Genomic DNA, 26,325 nt, shown 5'->3' with positions numbered 1-26,325 from the left:
ATATGCAAACAACATACTTCACCTCATCAGAAACTGTGTGTTCCAAATCCAGCCAGATTGGACTTCATCCAGTCAAAACAAGCGTAAAAACAGATTACCAATCAAACGCTCGGTTATTGGGCAGGAAGTTGCGCAACCTGTTTGATAGTATGTTGCGCATTGGGGGCAAGCTGGCTCATGTACTGTAGTTTGTTTTCAATAGGTTCCCGCCTTCACTGATTCTATTTATGCTTTTTTTATGAGAGAAGGCCAACCCTCTTTTAGAAAATGCAGGAACGAGTAGTACTGTACTAATGCTGTACCTCATAAGCTACACTTGTGAATCTTAAAATGCACACCTACCAGCTACCATGCTTTCCTTCTCTTTGGGTAAACAGACCACTGAACATGTACATGCTAGATAGAGGTTATTGTTCAAACAGACTACAGGGCCAGCTATGCCCTTGAATGTTTCAACTGACTGCTTTTTAAAATCTTATTGTGGACACTGGTTCTCAAATGTGAGCTTAGAGCCATAGAATAACAACCAAGAAATTAGAATAAATACAATGTTTCACATTAACAGACCCTTACAGGATTGAAGGTCACACACGCACACATACATACAGTTGAAGTCAGAAGTTTACATACACTTAGGTTGGAGACATTGAAACTTGTTTTTCAACCACTCCACAAATGTCTTGTTAACAAACTATAGTTTTGGCAAGTCGGTTAGGACATCTACTTTGTGCATGACACAAGTAATTTTTTCCAACAATTGTTTACTGACAGATTACTTCAATTATGATTCACTGTATCACAATTCCAGTGGGTCAGAAGTTTACATACACTAAGTTGACTGTGCCTTGCAACAGCTTGGAAAATTCCAGAAATTAATGGCATGGCTTTAGAAGCTTCTGATAGGCTAATTGACATAATTTGAGTCAATGGAGGTGTACCTGTGGATGTATTTCAAGGCCTACCTTCAAACTCAGTTCCTCTTTGCTTGACACCATGGGAAAATCAAAAGAAATTAGCCAAGACCTCAGAAAAAAAATGTGGACCTTCACAAGTCTGGTTCATCCTTGGGAGCCATTTCCAAATGCCTGAAGGTACCACATTCATCTGTACAAATAGTACGCAAGTATAAACACCATGGGGCCACACAGCCGTCATACCGCTCAGGAGGGAGACACATTCTGTCTCCTAGAGATTAACGTACTTTGGTGTGAAAAGTGCAAATCAATCCCAGAACAACAGCAAAGTGCTTTGTGAAGATGCCGGAGGAAACGGGTACAAAAGTATCTGTATCCACAGTAAAACGAGTCCTATATCGACATAACCTGAAAGGCCGCTCAGCAAGGAAGAAGCCACTGCTCCAAAAACCACCATAAAAAAAGCCAGAATACGGTTTGCAACTGCACATGGGGACAAAGGTCGTGCTTTTGAGAAATTTCCTCTGGTCTGATGAAACAAAAATAGAACTGTTTGGCCGTAATGACCCTCATTATGTTTGGAGGAAGAAGGGGGAGGCTTGGAAGCCGAAGAACACCATCCCAACCGTGAAGCACGGGGGTGGCAGCATCATGTTGTGGGGATGCTTTACTGCAGGAGGGACTGGTGCACTTCACAAAATAGATGACATCATGAGGTAGGAATATTATGTGGATATATTGAAGCAACCAACATCTCAAGACATCAGTCGGGAAGTTAAAGCTTGGTTGCAAATGGGTCTTCCAAATGGACAATGACCCTCAAGCATACTTCCAAAGTTGTGGCAAAATGGCTTAAGGACAACAAAGTAGACGTCGACCAATTAATCGGAATGGCCGATTAATTAGGGCCGATTTCAAGTTTTCATAACAATCGGTAATCTGCATTTTTGGACACCGATCATGGCCGATTACATTGCACTCCACGAGGAGACTGTGTGGCAGGCTGACTATCTGTTACGCCAGTGCAGCAAGGAGCCACGGTAAGGTGCTAGCTAGCATTAAACTTATCTTGTAAAAAACAATCTTAACATAATCACTAGTTAAACTAGTAATATCATCAACCATGTGTAGTTATCTAGCTTGTCCTGCGTTGCATATAATCAATGCGGTGCCTGTTAATGTATCATTGAATCACAACCTACTTCGCCAAACGGGTGATTTAACAAGCGCATTTGCAAAAAAAAGCACAGTCGTTGCACCAACGTGTACCTAACCATAAACACCAATGTGTACCTAACCATAAACATCAATGTGTACCTAACCATAAACAACAATGTGTACCTAACCATAAACATCAATGTGTACCTAACCATAAACATCAATGTGTACCTAACCATAAACATCAATGTGTACCTAACCATAAACATCAATGTGTACCTAACCATAAACATCAATGTGTACCTAACCATAAACATCAATGTGTACCTAACCATAAACATCAACGTGTACCTAACCATAAACATCAACGTGTACCTAACCATAAACATCAACGTGTACCTAACCATAAACATCAACGTGTACCTAACCATAAACATCAATGTGTACCTAACCATAAACATCAATGTGTACCTAACCATAAACACCAATGTGTACCTAACCATAAACATCAATGTGTACCTAACCATAAACACCAATGTGTACCTAACCATAAACATCAATGTGTACCTAACCATAAACATCAATGTGTACCTAACCATAAACATCAATGTGTACCTAACCATAAACATCAATGTGTACCTAACCATAAACATCAATGTGTACCTAACCATAAACATCAATGTGTACCTAACCATAAACATCAATGTGTACCTAACCATAAACATCAATGTGTACCTAACCATAAACATCAATGTGTACCTAACCATAAACACCAATGTGTACCTAACCATAAACATCAATGCCTTTCTTAAAATCAATACACAAGTATATATTTTAAACCTGCAAATTTAGTTAATATTGCCTGCTAACATGAATTTATTTTAACTAGGGAAATTGTCACTTCTCTTGTGTTCTGTGCAAGCAGCAGTTTGGGCTGCCTGGATTGTTGCGAACTGTGTGAAGACCATTTCTTCCTAACAAAGACTGTAATTAATTTTACCAGAATTGTACAGAATTATGACATAACATTGAAGGTTATGCAATGTAACAGCAATATTTAGACTTAGGGATGCCACCCGTTAGATAAAATACGGAACGGTTCCATATTTTCACTGAAAGAATAAACGTTTTGTTTTCAAAATGATAGTTTACGGATTTGACCATAATAATGACCCAAGGCTCGTATTTCTGTGTGTTATTATATTATAATTAAGTCTATGATTTGATAGAGCAGTCTGGTGATAGGCAGCAGCAGGCTCGTAAGCATTCATTCAAACAGCACTTTACTGCATTTGCCAGCAGCTCTTCGCTGTGCTTCAAGCATTGCGCTGTTTATGACTTCAAGCCCATCAACTCCCGAGATTAGGCTGGCAATACTAAAGTAAGGAGGCCTACAAACCGAGCAAGGAGGCCTACAAACCTGACTCAGTTACACCAGCTCTGTCAGGAGGAATGGGCCAAAATTCACCCAACTTATTGTGGGAAGCTTGTGGAAGGCTCCCCGAAACATTTGACTCAAGTCAAACAATTTAAAGGCAATGCTACCAAATACTAATTGAGTGTATGTATGTAAAGTTCTGGGAATGTGATGAAAGAAATAAAAGCTGAAATAAATCACTCTACTATTATTCTGACATTTCACATTCTTAAAATAAAGTGGTGATCCTAACTGACCTACGACAGGGAATTGTTACGAGGATTAAATGTCAGGAATTGTGAAAAACTGAGTTTAAATGCATTTGGCTAAGGTGTATGTAAACTTCCAACTTCAACTGTATGTATGTATGTATGTATGCATGTATGTATGTATGCATGCATGCATGCATGCATGCATGCATACATACATACTGCATACAAAGTTATACAGATGTAATAGGAACATACATCAGCCCAGCTAGAGGTTTCAGAGATGTTCAAGTGAATAGCTGTTCTCAGTTTGACCTCATTGTTCAATCCAGAATTATTCTGTATTAAACCACAATGTCACGGAAATTAGCATGTCATCTATGCTAATGAAATCTGCAGTAGACTCTTCATTTAAAAAAGGTCAACTGCCCCTTAGGCCGTTTAAAACCAAAGTTGGTTATATGTGGCATCGATATGAGTTAGAAACATGAATTCTAGGGTCAAAAATATCTACAATGTGTAAATACGAAAATTTTGGTCATGAAGTCAGACTCATCCAAAACAGCGTTCTGTAAAATAGTTTGTCACGACTTACTGGGGGGTTGGGTATGGATTACAATCATCATGGCCACTAACACGAGAGGAGCAGCTGTACTGATTGCACTCCATCAGCTGCACGCGCTCTATCCAATCATAGCAGCCAGAACCTCCAGACAGTGAAACAGATCTGCCCATTACACAGCGCCTCTTAACTTGTTTACATAAGACAACTGATTCGCCAATATTACATTGAAATAACCCTTGACCCTAAGCCCTCTATGGAGTGGCCACTTCCTGATGTTTGATAGTGTCAATCACCCAAGTCAGCCACTTTTTTCGGCAAAATGAGTATTGAGATCAGAGACCACTTTTCAATATTCTGAAACCCACCTTGTGTCCCCCAGCGACCTGTTTCGTAACAAGATTCCCTATTAAACACTGCCAGACAGACTCACATTCTGGTAAGACACTGAGAAAGTAAAAAAATATATTTAAAAAAAATAACAGCACCGAAGCACACAACTCTCCACTGACTTGATAAAGCAGTCTAGCTTCCACTTGCTAGCTTCCACTTGCTAGCTTCATTGACAAACACAGAGTTAGCAAGTGATTTTGTACACTGATAAACAGTATGTTGCTTGTGCTTTCTTTACAATAATTTGACAGCTTGCGGATGATATTGTAAAGATATTGTTCTCAGAAATCAGTCCTGAGCGCGGAGTCAGACTTTTCCGGCTCGATAGACTGTATACAGTGCACAGACTAGTTTTTCATGCAAATGTTTTTACTTAAGAATTACTGCACCAAACACCTTAGCTCGATGCTAGATGCAAAATTGCATGACTAAGACCTCTGCAAAACCGTCTAAATTAATTAACATTTTGAGGAAGTGGTTGTTGTTGCAACAGTGACTCAGGAGGGACAAACACCTGCCAAGGTACAATAGGCCCATTTCTGTGTTGCAAACATTGCCTCACGAGGGCGATACACACAAGTCGGTGGAAGAACACGGGGGAGTTCTTATAGAACGCCAGCAAAAAAAAAAAAAGCCTCTATATTTACATGTTGCTTTTGATAGCATTTCACACTACTTTTGGATTATAATTGGATTAAGGCTCATATGATTGTTTGTCATCATCACAAATCAACGGCATTTTACTTTTATTTTTTTAAACACTTCAACCAGTAAAATGGCTATTTGGCTAGCTTTTGCTACAGACTATGTCAATGAGCGTTAGCATTCTAGCTAACAAATGCGGCATCCAAAATACTTATTTTGCAAAGATCACAACCAAATATAATCTTAGCGACTGTTCAAGCTATAATCAAAACATCATTGTAAGTGTATGAGAACCACAAAAAGTTATTTTGTTTAGAAGTAATAAAATCTAAATCTAGGCTATTGAATGGGCACAGATGGCAATGGCTTTCTTACTACAGCCAAGAGCCCCATGCATCTGTCAGTGTGTTGTGTACTGGAAAGGGTCTATATACAAACATAACACACCCACATCAAACCACACCCCGAAGACAACTCTGGTTTGGCTTCAGTCATGGTCTCCATTGAGCAACCGTCAAAACAAAGCCAAAGGAAGTGCAGTCGCCCTTTAAAGGGAGAATGGGTAGCATCCGCAACATAGTCTTTTAAGCATCAGTCTGTCTGGTGGGCTCAGTTGCTCCCCCCCTTCCTTCCATGATGGCATGTGGAGTGTTTCATACAGGAAGAGAAGGGGCTTCTCTCCACTTGGCTGTTGGCATGTGAGAACAGTTTCCCCTTTCAGAGGGAGAAAAGGGAACGAAGGGGGGAAAAACAACATTTATTCAGGAAGCGCAGTCTGCCCACTCAGGAAATTCCTGAGGATGAGAACGGCTTCCAGGGGCAGGAAATTTCCCCTCTGAAAGGCACTGGGGTATAACATAGTCACACACACACACTTTGTATGTACTGCACCATTGATATGCACGCAAACATCTTTACACATACAGAAAGACTCCACAAACGAATATGCAGGCACACACACACTGTACAATTACTCACAGAGCGACATGCGGACACACACACACACATACACACCAACATGCCTGTGCACAAAGACATTCTCACACACACTCACACTCTCAGCCACACACACACACACAGTAGAACCCCAGCTGTGAGCAAAGCAAACACAATCTATTGAGAAAGGTTTACAAAGAAAAACAGCAGCAAGCCAAGTTTCCAAGAAGAGGCTTCATTCTCAGTCACCCAGCAAGTGATTTCTCATGCTCAATAAGCTTCCATGTTTAATGTAAACTGTACTCTCCATACACATTCCCATAGACACTCACTCCCTATTCTTTGAACTTGTCACTTTGCACAGGTGTCTCAATGTTACATCCCCATCAGAGCCCACCCGACTCGCTGTGACGTCAGTAAATAGCGTGAATCCCTGACTGCAGTGAGCCTGAATGACACTGCTACGCTTCTTAGTGTCTGCTAGGTGGGTGACCTTGAGGCTGACACATCACAAGACAATTAAGTAAACACGATTAATGTCATGGAATTGTGAGTTGAAAAGTCATCCACTTCACTCAAGTGCTGACATCTAGTGCAACTAAACAGTAGAATTAATATTATTATTATTACTTATTTTCTTTTCATTTGCATCTTCTATAGTTCAACAATGAGACAACTAACAGAAAGGAAATTGGGAGGATTAACGTGAAAATCCGCCAATGTGATGAAGAAATGTAACTAACTTCACCACTTCAAGAACATTCACCCAGACACACAGGGAGAGGCAAACCTCTCCCATTCAGAGTGGGGTGGTTTCTAACACTCCTGGCTAAAAGGGTTAAAAAGAAAAGAAGCCTTCTTTGAGTGTGGGGAGAAGGCTGCAACTCTCACCCTGATCTAATCCACTTCCTCCTCAGGAAATAGAGAAGGCGGATTTCTGCCCACACTGCAATTTCCTTCCCCCCCCCCCCCCTTTCATTCTTTCTTTCTGGACAAATTGCCTTTGAATGTGGACGGTTTGTCTCTCGCAGTATGTGTGCCAGTTGGATCCAGCTGTGTGATGTGTTCGGAAGGGGAGCAAAACGTGTTACAAGTTGTCTAAAAGATCATTGTCAGGAAGAGTGATGGCTTTGAGCCAAAGAAGGTTCCAATAAGAAGTTTGGGTACTGTAGGCCTACAGGTGAAGGGTAGTTTATATATTCAACAGAGTTAAAGACAGAGTCAACATGTAGAAGAGAGGGAAATCTTGCATAATCTAAAGATTCAAACAAAAAGTTGAATCGAAGCTCACAGTCCAGCAGACCACATTCACCACGCCCAGATAAACGGCCCTAACAGACAACCTCAGACCAAAACAGACATGTTAAACGTTCTTCCTTTTTCTATGACAATACAAAAGGGGAAGTGGAAATGGGGAATTTCCTCTATATGGTCCACGTGCATAGACACTACAGGTCATTTCTTTTAGATATTGAGATTACCTCAAAGTGTGTTAATATACTGGTCTAATTTATGAGTACTGCACCATATCTTTGCCAAACACACATCAACAAACCGCCAATATTTAGGTCAATTACCCTCAAAAGTTCCCACAACAACTCATTGGCACATACTGGTAGAATTAACGTTGTGTCCACATAGTTTTTAGGTTTTTTTATTTTTTATTTATTTTTTTGAATTTTACCCCTTTTTCTCCCAAATTTCGTGGTATCCAATTGTTGTACTATCTTGTCTCATTGCTACAACTCCCGTACGGGCTCGGGAGAGACGAAGGCTGAATGTCATGCGTCCTCCGATACACAACCCAACCAGCCGTACTGCTTCTTAACACAGCGCGTATCCAAGTGTCGGAGGCTACACCGTGCACCTGGCAACCTTGGCTGGCGCGCACTGCGCCCGGCCCGCCACAGTAGTCGCTGGTGCGCGATGAGACAAGGAGATCCCTACCGACCAATCCCTCCCTAACCCGGACGACGCTAGGCCAATTGTGCGTCGCCCCCCACGACTGCACTTCCAGAGTCCCTGGGCGCGAACCCAGGGACTCTGATGGCACAGCTGGCGCTGCAATACAGCGCCCTTAACCACTGCGCCACCCGGGAGGCCTCGTGTCCACATAGTTCTAATGAAATTGCGTTGAACCAACGTGGAATAGACGTTTAATTGACGGCTGTGCCCAGTGGGAAGATTTATATCCAAACTCACTGAAGAACTACAAAGATGAATCTCTCAAGTCCTAAAAGTCATACATGTTAAAAGGTGCCTGGTTAAACATTAATAGTTTTTCACACAGAGCAGGCCCAGTGACTCTACGACTCTATAAACACCCAGTCTATATCCTGGCCGTGATCCAACCCCGCCTGTTGTTTTATTGGGTCAGGCAGTGGCCGGTTGAGACCTGCCGTCAGCTTCACCAGACAGCACACGGTTGTCATGTTCCCTTCTCTCCTTGTCCCTCTTCCTTCCTCTCTTTTTTGGGGCCTTGGTGATTTTACTGGTCTTAAGAATAGGTAAAAAAATAAAAAACATGGTTTCGACCAATGCTGTCACTTTTCCAACCATGTCAGATCAGTAAACACCTCAAATCGAAGTGTATTCGTCACGTGCACAGGATACAGCGGGTGTAAATGGTACAGTGAAATGCTTACATGCCGCTCTTCCTCATCAGTGCAGAATAATGTAAAGTAGCACAGTAAATCAATATACGCATCTGCCCTCTCGATACAAATCAAATCCTCTCTTCACCTTACCTCATATTTACAGTCATCTCCCTACTTTCTTCTTGTCCGCCCTGTCCTATTCTATCCTGTAATACCTCACTCTCTCTCCCTAATTCTAGACCATCTCCTACTTCCTCTCTTCTCCTACCTTTACGTGTTATACTCCTCCATTACACTGGGCTATTATTCTGTGCTGTTCGCTATCCTCTTGTACTGAGCTACGTTGTGTTGTGTGCTGTCCTTTAGTACCCTGAGGTGTTATTGTACTGAACCCTGCTGTACTGCCGTGTACTGAGTTGTGTTGGCTGTCACTGTCCTGCTGTGTTCTACTGTGTAGTGTTCCAGTACAGTGACTCTGCTATGGTCCAGGAAAGACGTCTTGTGTTGGTCCTTGACCCTGGGTCTGCTGCACCTCAGAGGAGGGACACATGAGTAGGTCTGTCTGTCCACAGGGGGAGAATGATGCCCGTTGGAGTCATGACGTGACATGCAAGTAGCTAAAGTAAATCATGGCTTTCAATCTGCCATTTTCTGAGGTCAAAAGCTCTCAAAACAAATGTTTATGGAATAAGGGAAATGCAGGCTGAAAACACCATTTTTGTTTTGTTGATTATGACTGTCATGTATTCTCTGTGTGTGCCTGTCATGAGTTGTGTGTGTGTGTGTGTGTGTGTGTGTGTGTTTGGCGTGTGTCTGCATGTTAGTGTGTGACTCACGCAGGTGCACGGGCAGCCTGGCAGCCTCGTCCTCCATTCGGCTGGCTGGCCTGGCTGTGGGAGCATGGACGGGGGAGGAAGTGGAGTTTGGCAGAGGGCTCGCGGAGGAAGGACTGAATGAGCTCCTCTCCTGCTATGAATAGATACACAGAGACACAAAGCATGCCTTAGTTACAAACCTCCCCGAAAACCATCTTTAAATCCAAACAGCCTGAGAATCACCACGCCGAGAAACTATAACACCATTTAAAAGACGTTCTTTATCTACGGGATAAGGTACCTACACATAGCCAATCTTTTTATTCATAAAAAGGTCAATGCAGCCAGTCACTAAACAGGAGGTTGAACTTACTGGTATTTGTGCACATTTACTTATACAATATGTAACCCGTCAACACGACAATATATGCATGTGCTGTTGTGTACAACGATATTCTAACATCATTCATTTGCCTCTTTCTACTCTGCACCTTCTATGGACAGCAACAGTTAACAGGTGAGTATGTATGGGCCAATCAGTGCTGCTGAATATGATGTTTATAGGCTCGTTTGCCAACAGCAACATCTTATAACATGGATTGGTGATTCATCCAACCAGTCAATCTAAAATGGCTAGTTCCTATTAGCTTACTGTACTAGGAACTCACTGTGGCATATGTAGCAATGAGATTTTAATCTCATTTTATTATGCAGACCGCCCTACTCTTGAAGAATACTTTGTGTTTTCAGTAGCCTACAGCCAACAGTAACACACTATATCAAGTCTTACTTTTACAAGATTTCGCATTTGTACAGCCCAGATTGGACAAGGTTGTGTACGGTCAAAAAGGGGTTCAGGTACAGATGGGGCCAAGAAGGGAGCAAGAGACTGAGTTACTGTGCGAGCGTGTGTGTTTAAGGGCATACATATAGCCTACATTATCTCTGCAAAACATTATCATTCCAAAATATCTTTAGGCCTACTCGTTTAGGCTGCATCCCAACAATAGCAAATAGTTTCCTTGTCACTTGAAATTTGAAGATCCATCTTTAGACCATTACTGTAATGTAATAACATTATAAAACAGCATGCATTTTTGCACTGGAACTGTTTTACATATTTTAGGCCTACATATTTCAGGTTTACATATACAAAAGGTATTGTATAGAAAATTAGTTACCTGTGTGTATGCTTTATAATCGTGACAGATGCATTTATATTCCCATTAATAGTTTCAACCGGTAACATTAATTGTAGGCTAATACGATCCATAAGGATAGTAAAATTTCTGGTGGTTTTAAAACAAGACATATGGCGCGTTCAAAACAACTGGGAACTCGGAAATCTCCGACTTTAGCGCGTTCAGGACAACTGTTAACTCAGAAAAAACGAGCTCCGACTGGGAAAAAAAATAGTTTCAATGGTCATCCAACTCCGAATTCCAAGTCGGAAACGCAGGCTTCTTTCTATAGCTCCGACCTGAAGATCACTGACGTCATGTTTTGATCTCGTTTTTTCCCCCGAGTTCCCAGTTGTCTTGAAAGCACCAATAGCCTATGAAAATGAACGTCGTGACGAAAAACGTTTATCTCAGGTGTGCTGCGAAGTCGGTAAACTTGCGCACAGCATGGATGGACTTACCATGCGCTGATATAGTCTACAACAGAGCGGCGAAACGTTCCCCTCAGCAACAGATGATTACCAACACATACGATGCAGTTGTCAACAACACGACTGCGTCAAGCGCATCTCACCCCGGGGTCCTAGAACTTGATTCTGTTTTATAAAATCAACAAATACCTTGGTTATGATCTGCGATGGGGATTCTGACATGTCTCGCTAAATTCAGGAAGTTCTCCTCTTCCCACTTTCCTTTTCCCGTTCTCCTCTTTGAAATAAACCAGAAAAAAACACCCACACCCGACTCCCTGACTTGGAGGGTTACTGGCCACGTAATAAATACGTTTAAGGTTTGTTATCAATCCATTATAGGACCATGTTCATCATAAACGCGTGAAAGTTCTTTGTTTTCTGTTGGTGCTGTGCTCTACATTTCGGCGACGCGTTGGTTAATTCTCTTCCTGGAAGACTGGACTAAAAGGCGGACATCTCCGTGGTGCTGCTCATTGACTTGGATGTGTAAACGGCGAAATGACGTGAATTCCCAGCATTGAGCCCAGCCCCCTTGTTGCAGAGGGTTTGATTGCAGTCTAGATAAAAGGGCGTTCCTTGTGAAGAATTATCTTATTGGCTTCCCGAGTTTCGTAGGGGTTTCTTATTGGGGAGAAAGATCTCCAAATTGTTCATTGCTAGAAAGAGACGCCTACGAGATCCAGGGAGCCAATTAAATAATAATATTCAGGAAACACACTTAAGTCTACCCTGCAGCCAGACTCTTCTGTAGCCACTACTCTCTTAAAGGGATACCCCATATCTGGATATTGCAGATTATATTTACACAGGGAAGGCCGAGTGTCTGCATGTTTTCGCTTCACCCTTGTACTTGAGTGGTTGGTTGTCTAGGTCTTAATTGAAAGGAAAAAACTCAAACCTGCAGACACTCGGCCCTCCGTGGAATGAGTTTGGAATGAGATGTCCATTCATTGCCATCAAAAGTGGGCCCAATAAAAATGTAAATTAGTGGCCCAGGGGCCACATAGGCCCCTCAAACTAAACTCGGGACCTCGAAGCCAGTTCCACTGCATTTTTTCATTGTTCCTCTCTAATCGGGGACTGATTTAATTATCTTCCTGAAAGACTGGATTAAAAGGTGGACATCTCTGTGGTGCTGCTCATTGACTTTGATGTGTAAATGGAAAAATGACGTGAATTTCCAGCATTGAGTCCAGCCCACTTGTTGCACAGGCCTTGTGTTGTGACCTAGTGGTTAGAGCATTGGGCCAGTAACCAAAAGGTTGCTGGATCAAATCCATGAGCTGACAATGTAAAAATATGCTATTCTGCCCCTGAACAAGGTACTGTTCCCCGGTAGGCGGAGTTCTTAACTGACATGTAAAGGATGGACATTACAACAAATTAATGGCAATATATTGATAATGGCACGTTAAAAAATTCTGATCACTTAAAGTGATTTGACTGACATGAATTTCCCCTAGGCCTAGAGTTTGGATGGGATGCATCTGACATCTACTGGGCATAGTTGGTATTCTTTACAGTAGACAGGCGATAGTAGACCTCCATATTTACGTTCCAATGATAAAGATTCCAGGCCTATTTATATAAATAGTATATAACACATTGGCTAGTGTCAAGATCTTGCTAATTATTTTGTGCAATATGAAGGCTTTATTGCATTTGCAGAAGAAGGAAAGATCATAAAGGTTATGCTAAGTTTCAGTTTCGATTCACTCACCAGCTCCCTTCTAAACACGTAGTGGTCTTGTTAGTGTTCCTGAACCAACTGGAAAGAATATAACGTTGTTTAACCGGTTGAAGAAATGACGGAATCGACCATAACTAAACTTATTTGTGCTAACCATGGATCAATGAACGTCGATGAATTAGATGCGAATTTTTACAGTGACTTGCCCGTCTCGGTGCGGGATGTAATTACGAATCAAGCTAAATTTTGTTTTGTTGTTTTTGACGGAGAGCAAAGGGTGTTAGCCAGGACTGGAGTTCGACTGTGCAGATCCAGCGATTGCCAGGGATGCCGAAATTTACATTTTTGTAAACGATTCCTGCTTGGAGATTGCCCGTTCAGTCGGAGAAGGTATGGAACTTCAATTCTTCGCAATTGTGTTACAGTTGTTATAATCGTTTGTTGGTGACGTTATTTTAACCACAAGGCCGCTCTGGGGAACTTTTGGCACATAGCCTTTCCCTTTGCTTTATGGCAGGGATCATAATTACCAATATTTTTATTGCAAATTGACCACAAGTATCCCACACATTTGTAGACGATCAAGTGTCTCTCCTATTATGCGTGGGAATACTTGGGAATATATTTCTGAAATTAAAATCAATTGGAGCTGATCTGCTGGTGTTATTAGTCTTTTATGTAAAAAAAATAAACAAATCATAAAAAAATATATATATTTGTTTTTTTTGCTCAGAAAACTTTGGGGAGCCAATAAACAACAACCGTTGCTGCCAGTTGGGAACCCTGCTTTATGGCGTTATTGGTGTATATAGAGAACCACCAGGGTTGCCAGGTGTAGCTAATATTTTAAACATATGACCCCTCAAAACCAACCCACACGGCCTGAGATCTAGCCCCCCATTAGTTTTTTTTTTTTACAGCAAGAGAGGAGTTGCCACATTTATCCAATAAACTCCTTTTTCTAAAATCAGGGTTTATAATTGCAATTCAACTTTGCCATGGTTTGCTGAACTAGATGCAGGTAGCCCATAGCCCCTGATAGGCCACCTACATCTAATTTCTGGGAAAGTCTACAATGAAACTGACATTGAGCTGTGACCATGATCACAATTGATAACTTCCAATTGAATTAACCTAACATTGCCATTAATAATTGCATAATAACACAAGGCTACAACAACAAACTGAAGTTATAGGATATTTATTAAAAATGTTTTTCAGCTCCAGGTAGGCAACACAAGTGGCACAAATTGATTTGCAATGACTCAAGTGATATCATAATTTCAATGTATTTATTGTATCAAGTGGTAGGTTAGAGTAGCCTACAATGGCATAGAAATGAATAGCCTACTTGATGGCCAACATATACAAATCTTTCTATCATTCTCCACATTTAATGTCACGTTGTCCTACAACAGAAGCACGTAAGGGAATTCCATAACTTCCATTTCAAATTTCCACTTGCACAGCACTCGAGACCCAAGAACTGCGCATGCGTAAAACCCTTTGCTTGATTTGGTTTTCCCTAAGAAAAGTAAACATTAGAATTCAGTTTACGTTAAACCAACTATCTAAAGCACTCTAGTGTGCCTAAAGTCGTTTTCCAATGCTTTGTCTCCGTCATTTCACTTCTTGCACATGAGGTTGCAAGTTCAAACCCCCGAGCTGACAAGGTACAAATCTGTCGTTCTGCCCCTGAACAGGCAGTTAACCCACTGTTCCTAGGCCGTCATTGAAAATAAGAATTTGTTCTTAACTGACTTGCCTAGTAAAATAAAGGTAAAATAAAAATAAAAAAAAAAAATATGTTTTATGGAAAAAAATTTGGAAATAGGTATCTCCATAATGACTAATCTAAATAACCTACCTACTACAACTGGTAAAAAGTTGTCACAACGTGTGCTGCTCTGTCACCATGACTCAGCTGCCTGCTGCAGTGCTCTTTCAACTAGTGCTCTCAACACACACAAGCACCTCTTCCCACCACTCACTCAGTAACAACCTGCTCACTGACTGATAGTCAGCAGCAGGTCACAGTGAAATTTCCACCATACATTTTTCCTATAGGGGATTTTAGAAACATTTAACATAAGGGCTGTGTTCTGTGTAGGCTTACCCTGGTGTGACATTTTGATAACCATGTAAATCTCTCTAGGACAAGGTGACTTTTATCAATATATTCCCCTGTATTTACCCCCCCCCCCCCCCCCCCCCCCCAAATGAAATGCTAATTAGCTGCTAACTTGGCTATCATAAGGAACTACAAATGCCATGATGATCTGGACGAGACTGCCTAATCGAGGCAAAGGTAAGAATCTCTGGATTAACTATCTAATGTTAGCTACATTTACTAATGAATACATTGGCTACATTTATTTTAAATTGACAATTCTGTGAACTGTCTTGTGTAAGTTTTAAATTGACACAATACCTGTTCGCAAAGGCGTCAGCTCGAGATGATGTGCAGGAGTTTGCTGGGATTTGTAGTCCTGCATGATGTCTACTTTGATGCTAATTAGCATTTTCGAATATGAGAGTAAATAGGGCCAAATATATTGATAAAAGTCACCTTCTCTGAGAGAGATTTACATGGTTATCAAAATGTCACCCCAGGGTGAGCCGACACAAAACACAGCCCTTATTTTAAGTGTTTCTAAAACTCCATATGGGAAAAATGAATGTTGAAAGAAACATTTCCCTGTTTGACTGCTAGTTTTTTGGGGGGGTATAATGACACCTCCACTGTGGGGCTCTATTAGGTATTTGCTATTAGATAACATGTTGGGCCTAACCCAGGCAAAAAATCGAATCTGTAGCCTAGTTTTAGGGCCAAGTGAAGAGAAAAAAAAATGGTGATGGGTGGTGGCACTTTGATTTGCACGGATAGTACTTTGAAAACATAAATTTCATGAATAAAGTGGCAATATTTTGAGAACAAAGTGTCTATAGTTCGAGAATAAACTCACAGTTGTATTTCAAGATTAAAGTAGGGGTTTTGGTTATTAATTGGCTGCCTGTTGGCTGCCTGTTGCTGTGCGCGTCACATAAGTACATGACTGTTAAAACTATACTTTAGAATTGGCATTAGTAACAAGGAAATCCTTGCTCTTTTAGCTAGAGGTCGACCGACTATGATTTTTCAACGCCGATACGATACCAATACCGATTATTGGAGGACCAAAAAAGCCGATTCCAATTAATCGGCCAATTTTTATTTGAATTTTTATTTGTAATAATGACAATTACAACAATACTGAATTAACACTTATTTTAACTTAATATAAAACATCAATAAAATCAATTTAGCCTCAAATAAACAATGAAACATGTTCAATTTGGTTTAAATAATGCAAAAACAAAGTATTGGAGAAGAAAGTAATATTTGGCATGTAAAATATGTGCCATGTAAAAAAGCTAACGTTTAAGTTCCTTGCTCAGAACTTGAGAACATATGAAAGTTTGTGGTTCCTTTTAACATGAGACTTCAATATTCCAAGGTAAGAGGTTTTAGGTTGTAGTTAATATAGTATTTATAGGACTATTTCTCTCTATACCATTTGTATTTCATATACTGTACCTTTGACTATTGGATGTTCTTATAGGCACTATAGTATTGCCAGTGTAACAGTATAGCTTCCGTCCCCCTCGCCCCTACCTGGGCTCGAACCAGGAACACATAGATATCAGCCACACTCGAAGCATCGTTACCCATCGCTCCACAAAAGCCGCGGCCCTTGCAGCACAAGGGGAATAACTACTCCAAATCTAAAAGCGAGTGACGTTTGAAACAGTATTAGCGCACACCCAGCTTACTAGCTAGCCATTTCACTTTGGTTACACCAGCCATTAGGCTGATAGGCTTGAAGTCATAAACAGCGCTGGGCTTGCGAAGAGCTGCTGCAACCGCACTTTGGAATGACTTCGATAGCAACAGTAAATCTATTTGGTTATTAATTCTCTTAATAATAATTCTCACAATAGCACATTGGTTGTAGTCAGTGACAAATATCAGGGCTGGCCTGGTTAAAATCCTGTTTGGGAGACCAAAGGGGAGCTGTAAAATCAATTATCCAGTAGGAGATGCTGCCCAGTCTGTTTTTTTAAATCTGATATTGGATATGACGTTGAAGATCTGACATGATTTCAAAGGTACAAATTCAACATATTTTATACAAGCTTTGTCTATGTGGAAATTTCACCCTCAAAAACTTTTCAAATCAAATGTACTGTCACGACTTCCACCGAAGGTGGTTCCTCTCCCTGTTCGGGCGGTGCTCGGCGATCGGCGTCACCGGCCTACTAGCCATCAGCGATCCTTTTTCTTTTTCTGTTAGTTTTGTCTTTGGTTCTTTCACACCTGGTTTCATTTGCTTTAATTTCTGTGTATAATTACCTGTTTATTTTATTTTCACATAATATACCGAGTGTGTATAAGTTCTAGGAGCGTTGTTTTTTCCTCCTTCCGTGAGTAACTGGTTTCTCTTTTGTCGAGAGCGTTTATTTTGGTATTGTACCTGACCTATATGTTTTTGTGGACTTGCCTATTAAAAAACGCTACTCGGACATCTCTGCTGTCCTGCGCTTGACTCCTTCACCTACATGTAGACACAATATTGTAACATGTACACTGAGTGTACAAAACATTAGGGTCACCTGCTTTTTCCATGACATAGACTGACAAGGTGAATCCAGGTGAAAACTATGTTCCCTTATTGACTTGTCAAACCCACTTCAATCAGTGTAGATGAAGGGGAGGAGACAGGTTAAAGAAGGATTTTTAAGCCTCGAGACATGGATTGTGTATGTGTGACATTCAGAGGGTGAATGGGCTTGACACAAAATATTTAAGTGCCTTTGAACGGGGCATGGTAGTAGGTGCCAGGTGCACCGGTTTGAATGTGTCAAGAACTGCAACGCTGCTGGGTTTTTTATGCTCAACAGTTTCCCGTGTGTATCAAGAATGGTCCACCGCCTCCCGAGTGCCGCAGCGGTCTATGAGGTGTCACTACAGACTCGGGGCGATCCCAGACTGTGTCACAACCGGTTGTGACCGGGAGTCCCATAGGTCGGTGCACAGCGTTGTCCTGGTTATGGGAGGGTTTGGCCAGGTGCTCTAGCGACTCTGGCGGTGTTATGTGGAGTGGAACAGGGGAACACAAGAGCAGACTCATACGAGGAGACTGGGATGAATTAACCAAGGTATTTATTGAAACACAGGGGGGAGATGGAGTGGAGGTTAAGGGAAGCTCGGGCGGGTTGCTGGAAACCAGGTGCGGAGGCTGAGGCTGGAGCGTGAAGAGTTGAGACAGGGTAAGCAGGTCCGGAGGGGAATCCAAGGGAGTAGTAGAGTGGGGAATCCAGGACCGAGTAGAAGGATGACAAGACGTGGGACTGGATACAGGGACCAGAGTCAGAGCGGGCAGGACTGTAGCGGAAAGGAAAACAGCGTCAGGCAAGGAAAACAGGCACAACAGGATAACAGGATCTGAATAGTAACAAACGGCTAGAAACGTAGACTGACTGATCAGAGATTACGATCTGGCAGCGTGGAAGTGGCAGGGCTGAGTATTTGTGGAGGTCTTGATTCTGGAACAGGTTGCAGCTGGTGGAGATCTGCTCTGACTCCAGCACACCTGTCTCCGCCCACACAATCGCACACACACACACACACACACACAGAGCAATGGAGATGGAGAGAGTACTGGGGGAGTGGCGGCAGGTCAAGGAGACACAGGATGAGCAGTAGAGGGCATTGCTGGAGCAGATGTGACAGGCGGGCCAGCTGCCTGCAGACTGACTTCGGTCGTCAGTTGAACGGTGTTTCCTCCTACACATTGGTGCGGCTGTCTTCCGGGTTAAGCGGGCGGGTGTTAAGGAACGCGGTTTGGCGGGTCATGTTGCGGAGGACACATGACTCGACTTTCGCCTCTCCCGAGCCCGTTGGGGAGTTGCAGCGATGAGACAAGATTGGAATTGGATCGTAATTTGGATATCATGAGAAAAAGGGGGTAAAAATAAAGAAAAAAGAATGGTCCACCACCCAAAGGACATCCAGCCAACTTGACACAGCTGTGGGAAGCATTGGAGTCAATGTTGGCCAGCATCCCTGTGGAACGCTGTCGACACCTTGTAGAGTCCATGCCCTGACGAATTGAGGCTGTTCTGAGGGCAAAAGGGGGTGCAACTCAATATTTGGAAGGTGTTCCTAATGTTTTGCACACTCAGTGTATTTTCCACGTAGATTTCACGTTACAATACATTGACAAATAACGTTGATTCAACCAGTTTGTGCCCAGTGTGATGGAAGGGTGTATCAAGAAAATGTTTCCTTTTGACAACAGAGGAGGATGTCGCTTCAACCATGACCTGACTTCGGGGGACAACAGCAGAGTCCTGAAAGAACACGGACTGGAGAAACTGAACAGATCTGAGCTGTGCACCCTGCTGCTTCAGAATGATGACTTCTTCTTACCACAAGTACGTAACACTGCAGTAGGCCCCTTTGCTAAAGTATACTCTGTCTGGTTAAGGCCTTGTGTTTAGTGATCATGATCTAAATTAAGTTCATGTTCCTCCAATCTTGTGCTGTAGTGTGCAGAAATATATATGGAATATCCCAGAATATTGTGTGTGTGTACTCCTACATGCATGTGTATGTGTGTGAGTGGATGCATGTGTGTTTGTGTGTATTTTTTTCTCATACAAACATTTTCCTTCTGCTAGGTGTGCCACAACTACAACAATGGTGTTGGAGAGTATGGCAAATGCCAGGATGGCGAGACATGCAAGAGGCTCCACATCTGTGAGATGTATCTCAGGGGTAGCTGCAACTGTTCCAGGTGTCATGATTTCTACGAACCCCACCCATTAAAAATCCTGCAGGACAGAGGGGTGCCCAACGAGCTCATTGCCTCCCTGAAGTCTGTGTACATGAACATGGAGTGGTTGCAAAAGCAAGACCATGCCAAGCAAGGCAAGGGGCAACATCAAAGAGGTAAAGCTAATGCAACCGCTAACACAAGTAACAAGTCTAACAGAGGCCCACCGAGTAGTCACGATAAGGGCTACACTGTTATTAGCATGTCATAAGTCATTAAATAGTCATTAAATAAAGTGAGTTTGTATAATTTATGAGAACATAGCATTTAGTGGAACCTAATGCTACTTCCTAATATCTTGTAGGTGTTAGAAGAAATAGTGTGTGATTATAGATGCATTCTCATAACAGCAACCCACTTCTCACATGACCAGGGCCCACTTTGGGGCCCAACTCATGGTTTAAGAGAACCTGGGCTAGAGTATAGGCTGCTAAATAAAATATCCAGTGGCACTGGCTTACCCATTGATAAAGATAGCATGAATATACGTAGGCTACTCACCGGTGATGGCCGATTCGCTTGTGCCAATAAAAAAAAAAATGTGCTGTTGGCTTAATATTGGGAGTTGTTGAGAAAACATTTGGTAGCATCTTCAGACAGATTAGTCTTCTTTTTTCAGCAAGAGGCATTTTCTTTTTAAACTACATTTTTCCCGCGATTGTATTTAGACATTTACAAAAGGCCTATAGCTGCTCTTCGCTGACAACCGCAGTGATAGAAATAGAATCCATAGAACGGTTGTGTCCATTGTCGTCAGGACTGGCAGCCATCTTGAATGTACTCATGAGTTTACCAGACAAATTGCCAGGGTTAGAGGTTCCAAGACCCTTCCATTGATTCTATTTCTATGGCTACAACGCAACAAGCAGTTGGATATTTGGCGCGCTTGCTGCCCAAATTGCGTCTCTTTGGTGTATTATTTGGAATGCTTTTATACATGTCTATACAGACAGGAGTAGGCTAATTTATATATTTTTGGAGGGTGCTGCAGCAACTCCAGCACCCCTATTCCCCACTCCTATGCTTTCCAGATTCAGGGCACTCCAAGCGATTGAGCATGATGCTGCTATTGCCACCGTTAACATAAGCCAGCGGTCCAACAGACCTCGTCTTGGTAATGGCAAGAGGAAAGGGGGATACCTAGTCAGTTGTACAACTGAATGCATTCAAAGAGGAAAGGGGGACGCCTAGTCAGTTGTACAACTGAATACATTCAACTGAAATGGGGGTTAACTGCCTTGCTCAGGGGCAGAACGACAGATTTGTACCTTGTCAGCTCAGGGATTTGATGCGGCAAACTTTCGGTTACTGGCCCAACGCTCTAACCACTAGGCTACTGCACATAGCATGGTGGTCATGCAGTCATAGTCCATAATTGATGACGAGAATCAATACGTAGGTGGATTTCTTGTTTAAAATAACCTAGAATTTAGCATAAACTATTTCATGTGCTCAGTTACATTGTATTTACATGGTTAGTAACTGGTATTAAGAGCCGATGAATGGTGAACATTCCCAGTCACAAGCTATCAAAATGTATAGATGTTGATTCTATTGGCATGGTAAATTAAATGTCCAGTTCTCTTTTTCAGATAAATCTGAAATATGCATGTACTTCATCAAGGGCAGATGCATACACGGTGGTAAGACAGCATTTTCAAAGCATCATTTTAAGAATAATCAATGCGTACAGCTTAATAAACATAAGACTTCAACACCTAACTTTACTCATATTTCAGATAAGTGCTTTAAAGCCCACTGTACCATGCCCTACCAATGGGAGGTGAGGGAGGGACTAAACTGGACAGCTCTACAAGACAACGAGATGATTGAGAAGGACTATTGCGACCCAGCAAAGACATAAAGGTGGGCTCTACCTTTAAGAAGAATGAACTTGAATGGACAGTAACACGTAGGGCACTTGGTCAGTGGTGGGCAAATGTTGCTAGTTGCTAATACGATGAGATGTTAATGCCATATACGCTTCTAGTTAGTGTGATATACAGCTTCTCCTATTTTGACTGCTGATTGTTCGCTGTCTTTTATTCTCTCTTGTCTAGTCGTGGAGTTCAGCCTGTGTGTTTCGATACGATGACCTGCGGCCTGAACAAAGCCCGGCGTCTCTCCACCATCTCCTCTGTGCTACAGCCTATATTCATCCTCACCACAGAGTGGGCCTGGTTCTGGGAGGACGAGTGTGGAAACTGGATCCAGTACGCATCAGCAGTGAGTGACGACGAGCAGTGTTGAATAGGACAGAGTTCAGTCCCTCTTTAAATCACAATTATGCTAACAATGCATAACCCCCATGTTTTCTGTCTTGCCCTACAGATCAGTGGACACAGGGCAGCCACCATCACCAGTGAAGACCTGGAGAAGAGGTTCCAGGAAGACAACAAGGCTGTGATGGAGTTCACCGCGGGGTCACAGACCTATGAACTCAGTTTCCCAGGTGAGCACAAGTGACCTGATATCCAAGATAAACCAACTGCAGCCTTAAAACCATATACACCATACATAGTATATTACGAACAGATATGCAGTGATTCTTACAGCTACTACTGTATGGGACAGATTGAGATAGTTCTGGATGGAGTCACTATGGCAAGATAATGACATCTGAATGTGAAGTGAACTGTCTGTTACAATAGCTCTGCTCCTTTTCAGACATGATTCAAACAAACAAGCAGTACAGCACCAAGAAGGTTGTGAGAAGACGGCCTGTGTTTGTCTCTTCAGCTGATGCACAAACTATCAAAACCAGGTAAGATAAAGCTGTAAATGTTTTTTGTATGGATCAATTTGCTCTTGAAATGACTCTCCTGAGGATTGTTCACTCACTTCACCACTAGGCTCCTCGTGTGTTCTCTTGCCTTGAAAGTAGTCTATAGAAGAGGAGTAGCTGACTGTAAGTCATGTTTTTTGTCTGTTTACTTTGCTGGACCAGGGTTTCCCAATCTCGGTCCATGGCCCCCACTGGGTGCACGTTTTGATTTTTGCCGTAGCACTATAGCCTCGTACGAACCATCCTGATCACGCAAGCTTACATTCTGTTTCGCCACACGGATACAGTCTGTCAACAACCAGATTAAGACCATTTGAGCACATCCCTCTCCCTCCACCGTATGGCCGGACCAATCAGCGTCCTTTGATAATCTGTGGGGGTGGTTTATTTGATGATGACAACGAGAAGCTCCTGGAGGTTGGTGTTGATGCTGCCATAGCAGCAGTTATATAAGAACTGGAGGGAATAGCTTAATTGAAAGAACAGCAAATATCTGCATTGAAGGATTTTCTTGGGGGAGAATATGTTTTCGCTGTCCTCCTGACTGGATTTGGCAAGAGCTCGATTTATCAGCTAGCTCCGCTGGTAGGCTGGCCAATAAAATAAGTACAAATTCACCCAAGGCTGAAAAATGGCCAAAGAACATTGGCTGAGCTGGAACACCAGCGCAAATAGCAAATTAATTGAAACGAACCTTCGATAAGCCTCTTCTGACTGAAGTGATACTTAGAATTCCATTTCCCCTAAATTGCACCAAAGAAAGTATCCCTTTTTATTTTACAACTACAATCTGTACTTAGGACAAAACTGATAAATAACAACTCAATGTCAAGTTTGCTTACATCTGCGTAACAAGGAAGTAGGGAAAAATGTTAACTTCGGACTATTTCTGGTCTAGCGATCGGTGACCGCAGAGCTCGCTGCCCAGACTTGGTGCATCATTAAAAAGAGGAGATTCTCCTGATAAAAAAATGATGTCCGATGTGAAAAAAATCTAAATATACACATTGTGAGATATTTGGCGAAGTAGACAGACATGTCCTTGTACAATTTCCTTATAGAGAAACAATGGGGCAGCCTCGTTCCAACAGTAATGTGTGATTTCTGACATTTTAAAGACTAGCGTTTGATGACAGCAGAGCTCGCTGCCCAACCTTACATCATTACAAAGAGGAGATTCTCCTGATTAAAATGGTGTTAGATGTCGTGTCTTTGGTATCATTAAAGTGAAGACTGTTATTTTATCAAATCAATTCTCTGTAATTGTTATTACGTGATTAAACTAATCATGTAAATGTTATTAACTAGGAAGTCGGGGCACCAAGGAAAATATTTATTGTTCTTCTACATTTCAGCAAAAGGGCTCCGATCAATCACTCAAATTTCAGAGCTTTACCAGGACACTGGGACAAGGCACAAACTCCTGAAACAGGATACAAGGTATTATATACAGTACATACCAGATGCAAGAAACCTGCTATTTAGACCAATGGAGATGGCTGTTCGTTTTGTTCCTGGGCAAATAACTGCTCCAATCTGTCCCTACGTGGTAGGCTAATGGTGTATTATGACAGTTTCTCTGTCTCCCATCATGTCCCTATTAGAGAGTCGACCTTCCGTGCTTGTCAGTGGAGTTTAAGGAGATTCAAGGGTTTTTTCAGAAGACCATGAGAGGCGTCAGCATCCGCCAAATCGAGAGGATTCAGAACAAAGCCCTTTGGGAAGTCTTTCAGTGGTACGCTCCCTAAGACTACATACACTTTCAACTGACAATCACCTGAGTTATTGATTGGTCTAGAATAGATTTATTTTTTCATATTTTTTGCTGATATTTTTTTTAAATGTTTTTGTGTGTGTGTGTATGTGTGTGTGTGTGTATATATATATATATATATATATATATGAGGCAAGTCAGTTAAGAACAAATTCTTATTTACAATGGTGGCCAAACCCGTACGACGCTGGGCCAATTGTGCGCCGACCTACGGAACTCCCAATCGCGGCCGGATGTGCTACAACTTGATGCTCACTTCCTGACTGCACCCACAATAATTGCACATTATACAAGCATTCTCTCTCTCTCGACTAACTTTCTGTCACAAATATCATCTCAAAAGAAATACATTTTTTAAATTTCCAATACATTCTGCACACTGTCTACAGTGCTTCTAGAGGACATACACTGATTGCAAGGCAAAGAGATGTATTTGTGTAATTCTGATTGCAAGGCAAAGGGATCTCATGAAGAAGAACAACAGAGGGAGGAATGTGACGGAGAAACAGCTTTTCCATGGCACAGACTCCAAATACCTCCATGCCATCTGCCTTAACAACTTTGACTGGCGGATCTGTGGACTAAACGGAACAGCCTATGGGAAAGGTGAGCTGTGTCATGTGCTTGTGCTATTACATTTCTTTCTCATTATTAACATAAAGCGAGATGATATATAATTGATATAATATATTTTCCTGTGATTAATGATTACTGCTTACCCCTTCATGTCCTAACATCCAATTTCAGGGAGTTACTTTGCCAGGGATGCCAAATACTCCAACAGCTACACTGGCCAATCAAATATGAGGTCCATGTTTGTCTGTCGTGTGTTGGTGGGAGATTACACCGAAGGGCACTCCCGCTACCTCCGGCCCCCCTCGAAGGACGGAGGGGACACCATCTTCTACGACAGCTGTGTGGATGACGTCAGCAACCCCTCTATCTTTGTGGTGTTTGAGAAGCACCAGGTGTACCCAGAGTATCTCATCCATTATGGTGATGACGACGCATGGTCGCAAGACTACCAGCAATACTACCGTCCAGCTCCTGTACCTGCTCCAACACCTAGACCAGCACCAAAATACAGACCAGCACCAACCCCTGCACCTAAATCTGACAACTCATGTGTCATTAGTTGAGGCTGACTGTGAGGTGTGAACTGTGAACCCTTTGATATTAAACTGAGGCAAAAACCTATGCTTTCTTGAATTAGAGAAATGGATTTAGCACTCTGTTAAATGTGTTTGACAAATTACAGCTAATCTTGGGATGCACCTTACTATGATTACTAGATGTGCAATTATCCATTTTCGACAATGCACATATTTTTGTAGTGCTATTGACTTTATATAATGGCAAATTGCGAACCTCACAACATGAAGTAGTTGTGTACATTTTAAGCTTTATACCTTTACAGTACAGTACTTTTACAGTATCTGCTGATGTGCATCAGTTCAACGATTACGGGTTTCATTCATTTCATGAATATAATCAGTCTGTTTTCTTTGCATTGATGGGTTGTGACTTCTAAACTTGAAAATATGAAATATCCTTATTCATGTCACTGAGGGAGGGAAGGGAATGCAGAACGTTTACATTCTGTCAGAACATGTTATGGTTAGACATCAGGTATCCTATGGAAAGGAGAAGGGCCTGGTACAAGTCAACAAGACACCCGTGAGTTGGGGAGAAGTGAGGAATTTGGGACGAAATCAAGTCAGATGAAGTGAGAAAGAACAGGAATCACTGAAGTCCTGTCTAGCAACGGCGATCTATTGGCTGTCCAGATGTGTAAGGAGGAGACTCGGCATAGGAGGAGGGTTTAAATACCAGTGTAAATATGTCTTTGTCTTTCAGCTGTTTGAACCATTGGGTGAATAAACTTGGTTTGAGCTTTA

At 42.0% G+C, this 26,325-nt stretch overlaps 2 protein-coding genes and 1 long non-coding RNA gene across 9 annotated transcripts in view; 1 reads left to right on the top strand and 2 right to left on the bottom strand.

Moving 5' to 3' along the window:
• LOC110500077 (transcription factor ETV6) overlaps positions 1 to 13,158 on the bottom strand; it is a 21,784-nt gene extending 8,626 nt beyond the window's left edge. Inside the window, exons 1-2 of one of the 7 annotated variants that reach the window (XM_021577228.2) lie at positions 13,021 to 13,158; positions 9,668 to 9,800 (exon numbers count right to left, since the gene is read on the bottom strand). In XM_021577228.2, coding sequence (XP_021432903.1) covers positions 9,668 to 9,704 — 37 coding nt within the window. In that variant the 5' untranslated portion in view covers positions 9,705 to 9,800; positions 13,021 to 13,158. Of the gene's footprint in view, positions 1 to 9,667; positions 9,801 to 10,827; positions 11,187 to 11,288; positions 11,845 to 13,020 lie in introns of those variants that run through there. The other 6 variants (XM_036957359.1, XM_021577225.2, XM_021577223.2 and 3 more) reach the window with 6 other exon arrangements.
• On the top strand, positions 13,037 to 26,325 carry LOC110500076 (protein mono-ADP-ribosyltransferase PARP12). Its single transcript, XM_021577221.2, is given in 12 exon segments — positions 13,037 to 13,380; positions 19,332 to 19,467; positions 19,714 to 19,984; positions 21,461 to 21,511; positions 21,608 to 21,734; positions 21,929 to 22,094; positions 22,200 to 22,320; positions 22,536 to 22,632; positions 24,009 to 24,093; positions 24,258 to 24,388; positions 24,882 to 25,033; positions 25,175 to 26,325. Coding segments are annotated over 12 exon segments (2,004 nt in total). The 5' UTR covers positions 13,037 to 13,105; the 3' UTR covers positions 25,567 to 26,325.
• Positions 14,266 to 14,965, bottom strand: LOC118942913. The gene is made up of 2 exons (XR_005038558.1): positions 14,858 to 14,965; positions 14,266 to 14,515 (listed from the first exon to the last, which is right to left on the bottom strand). It is a non-coding gene; the product is annotated as an uncharacterized LOC118942913 (long non-coding RNA).

This window comes from Oncorhynchus mykiss, chromosome 21 (assembly GCF_013265735.2).
Source record: "Oncorhynchus mykiss isolate Arlee chromosome 21, USDA_OmykA_1.1, whole genome shotgun sequence".
Classification (NCBI taxonomy): Eukaryota; Metazoa; Chordata; class Actinopteri; order Salmoniformes; family Salmonidae; genus Oncorhynchus; species Oncorhynchus mykiss.
This window is presented reverse-complemented; position numbering and strand designations above follow the sequence as displayed.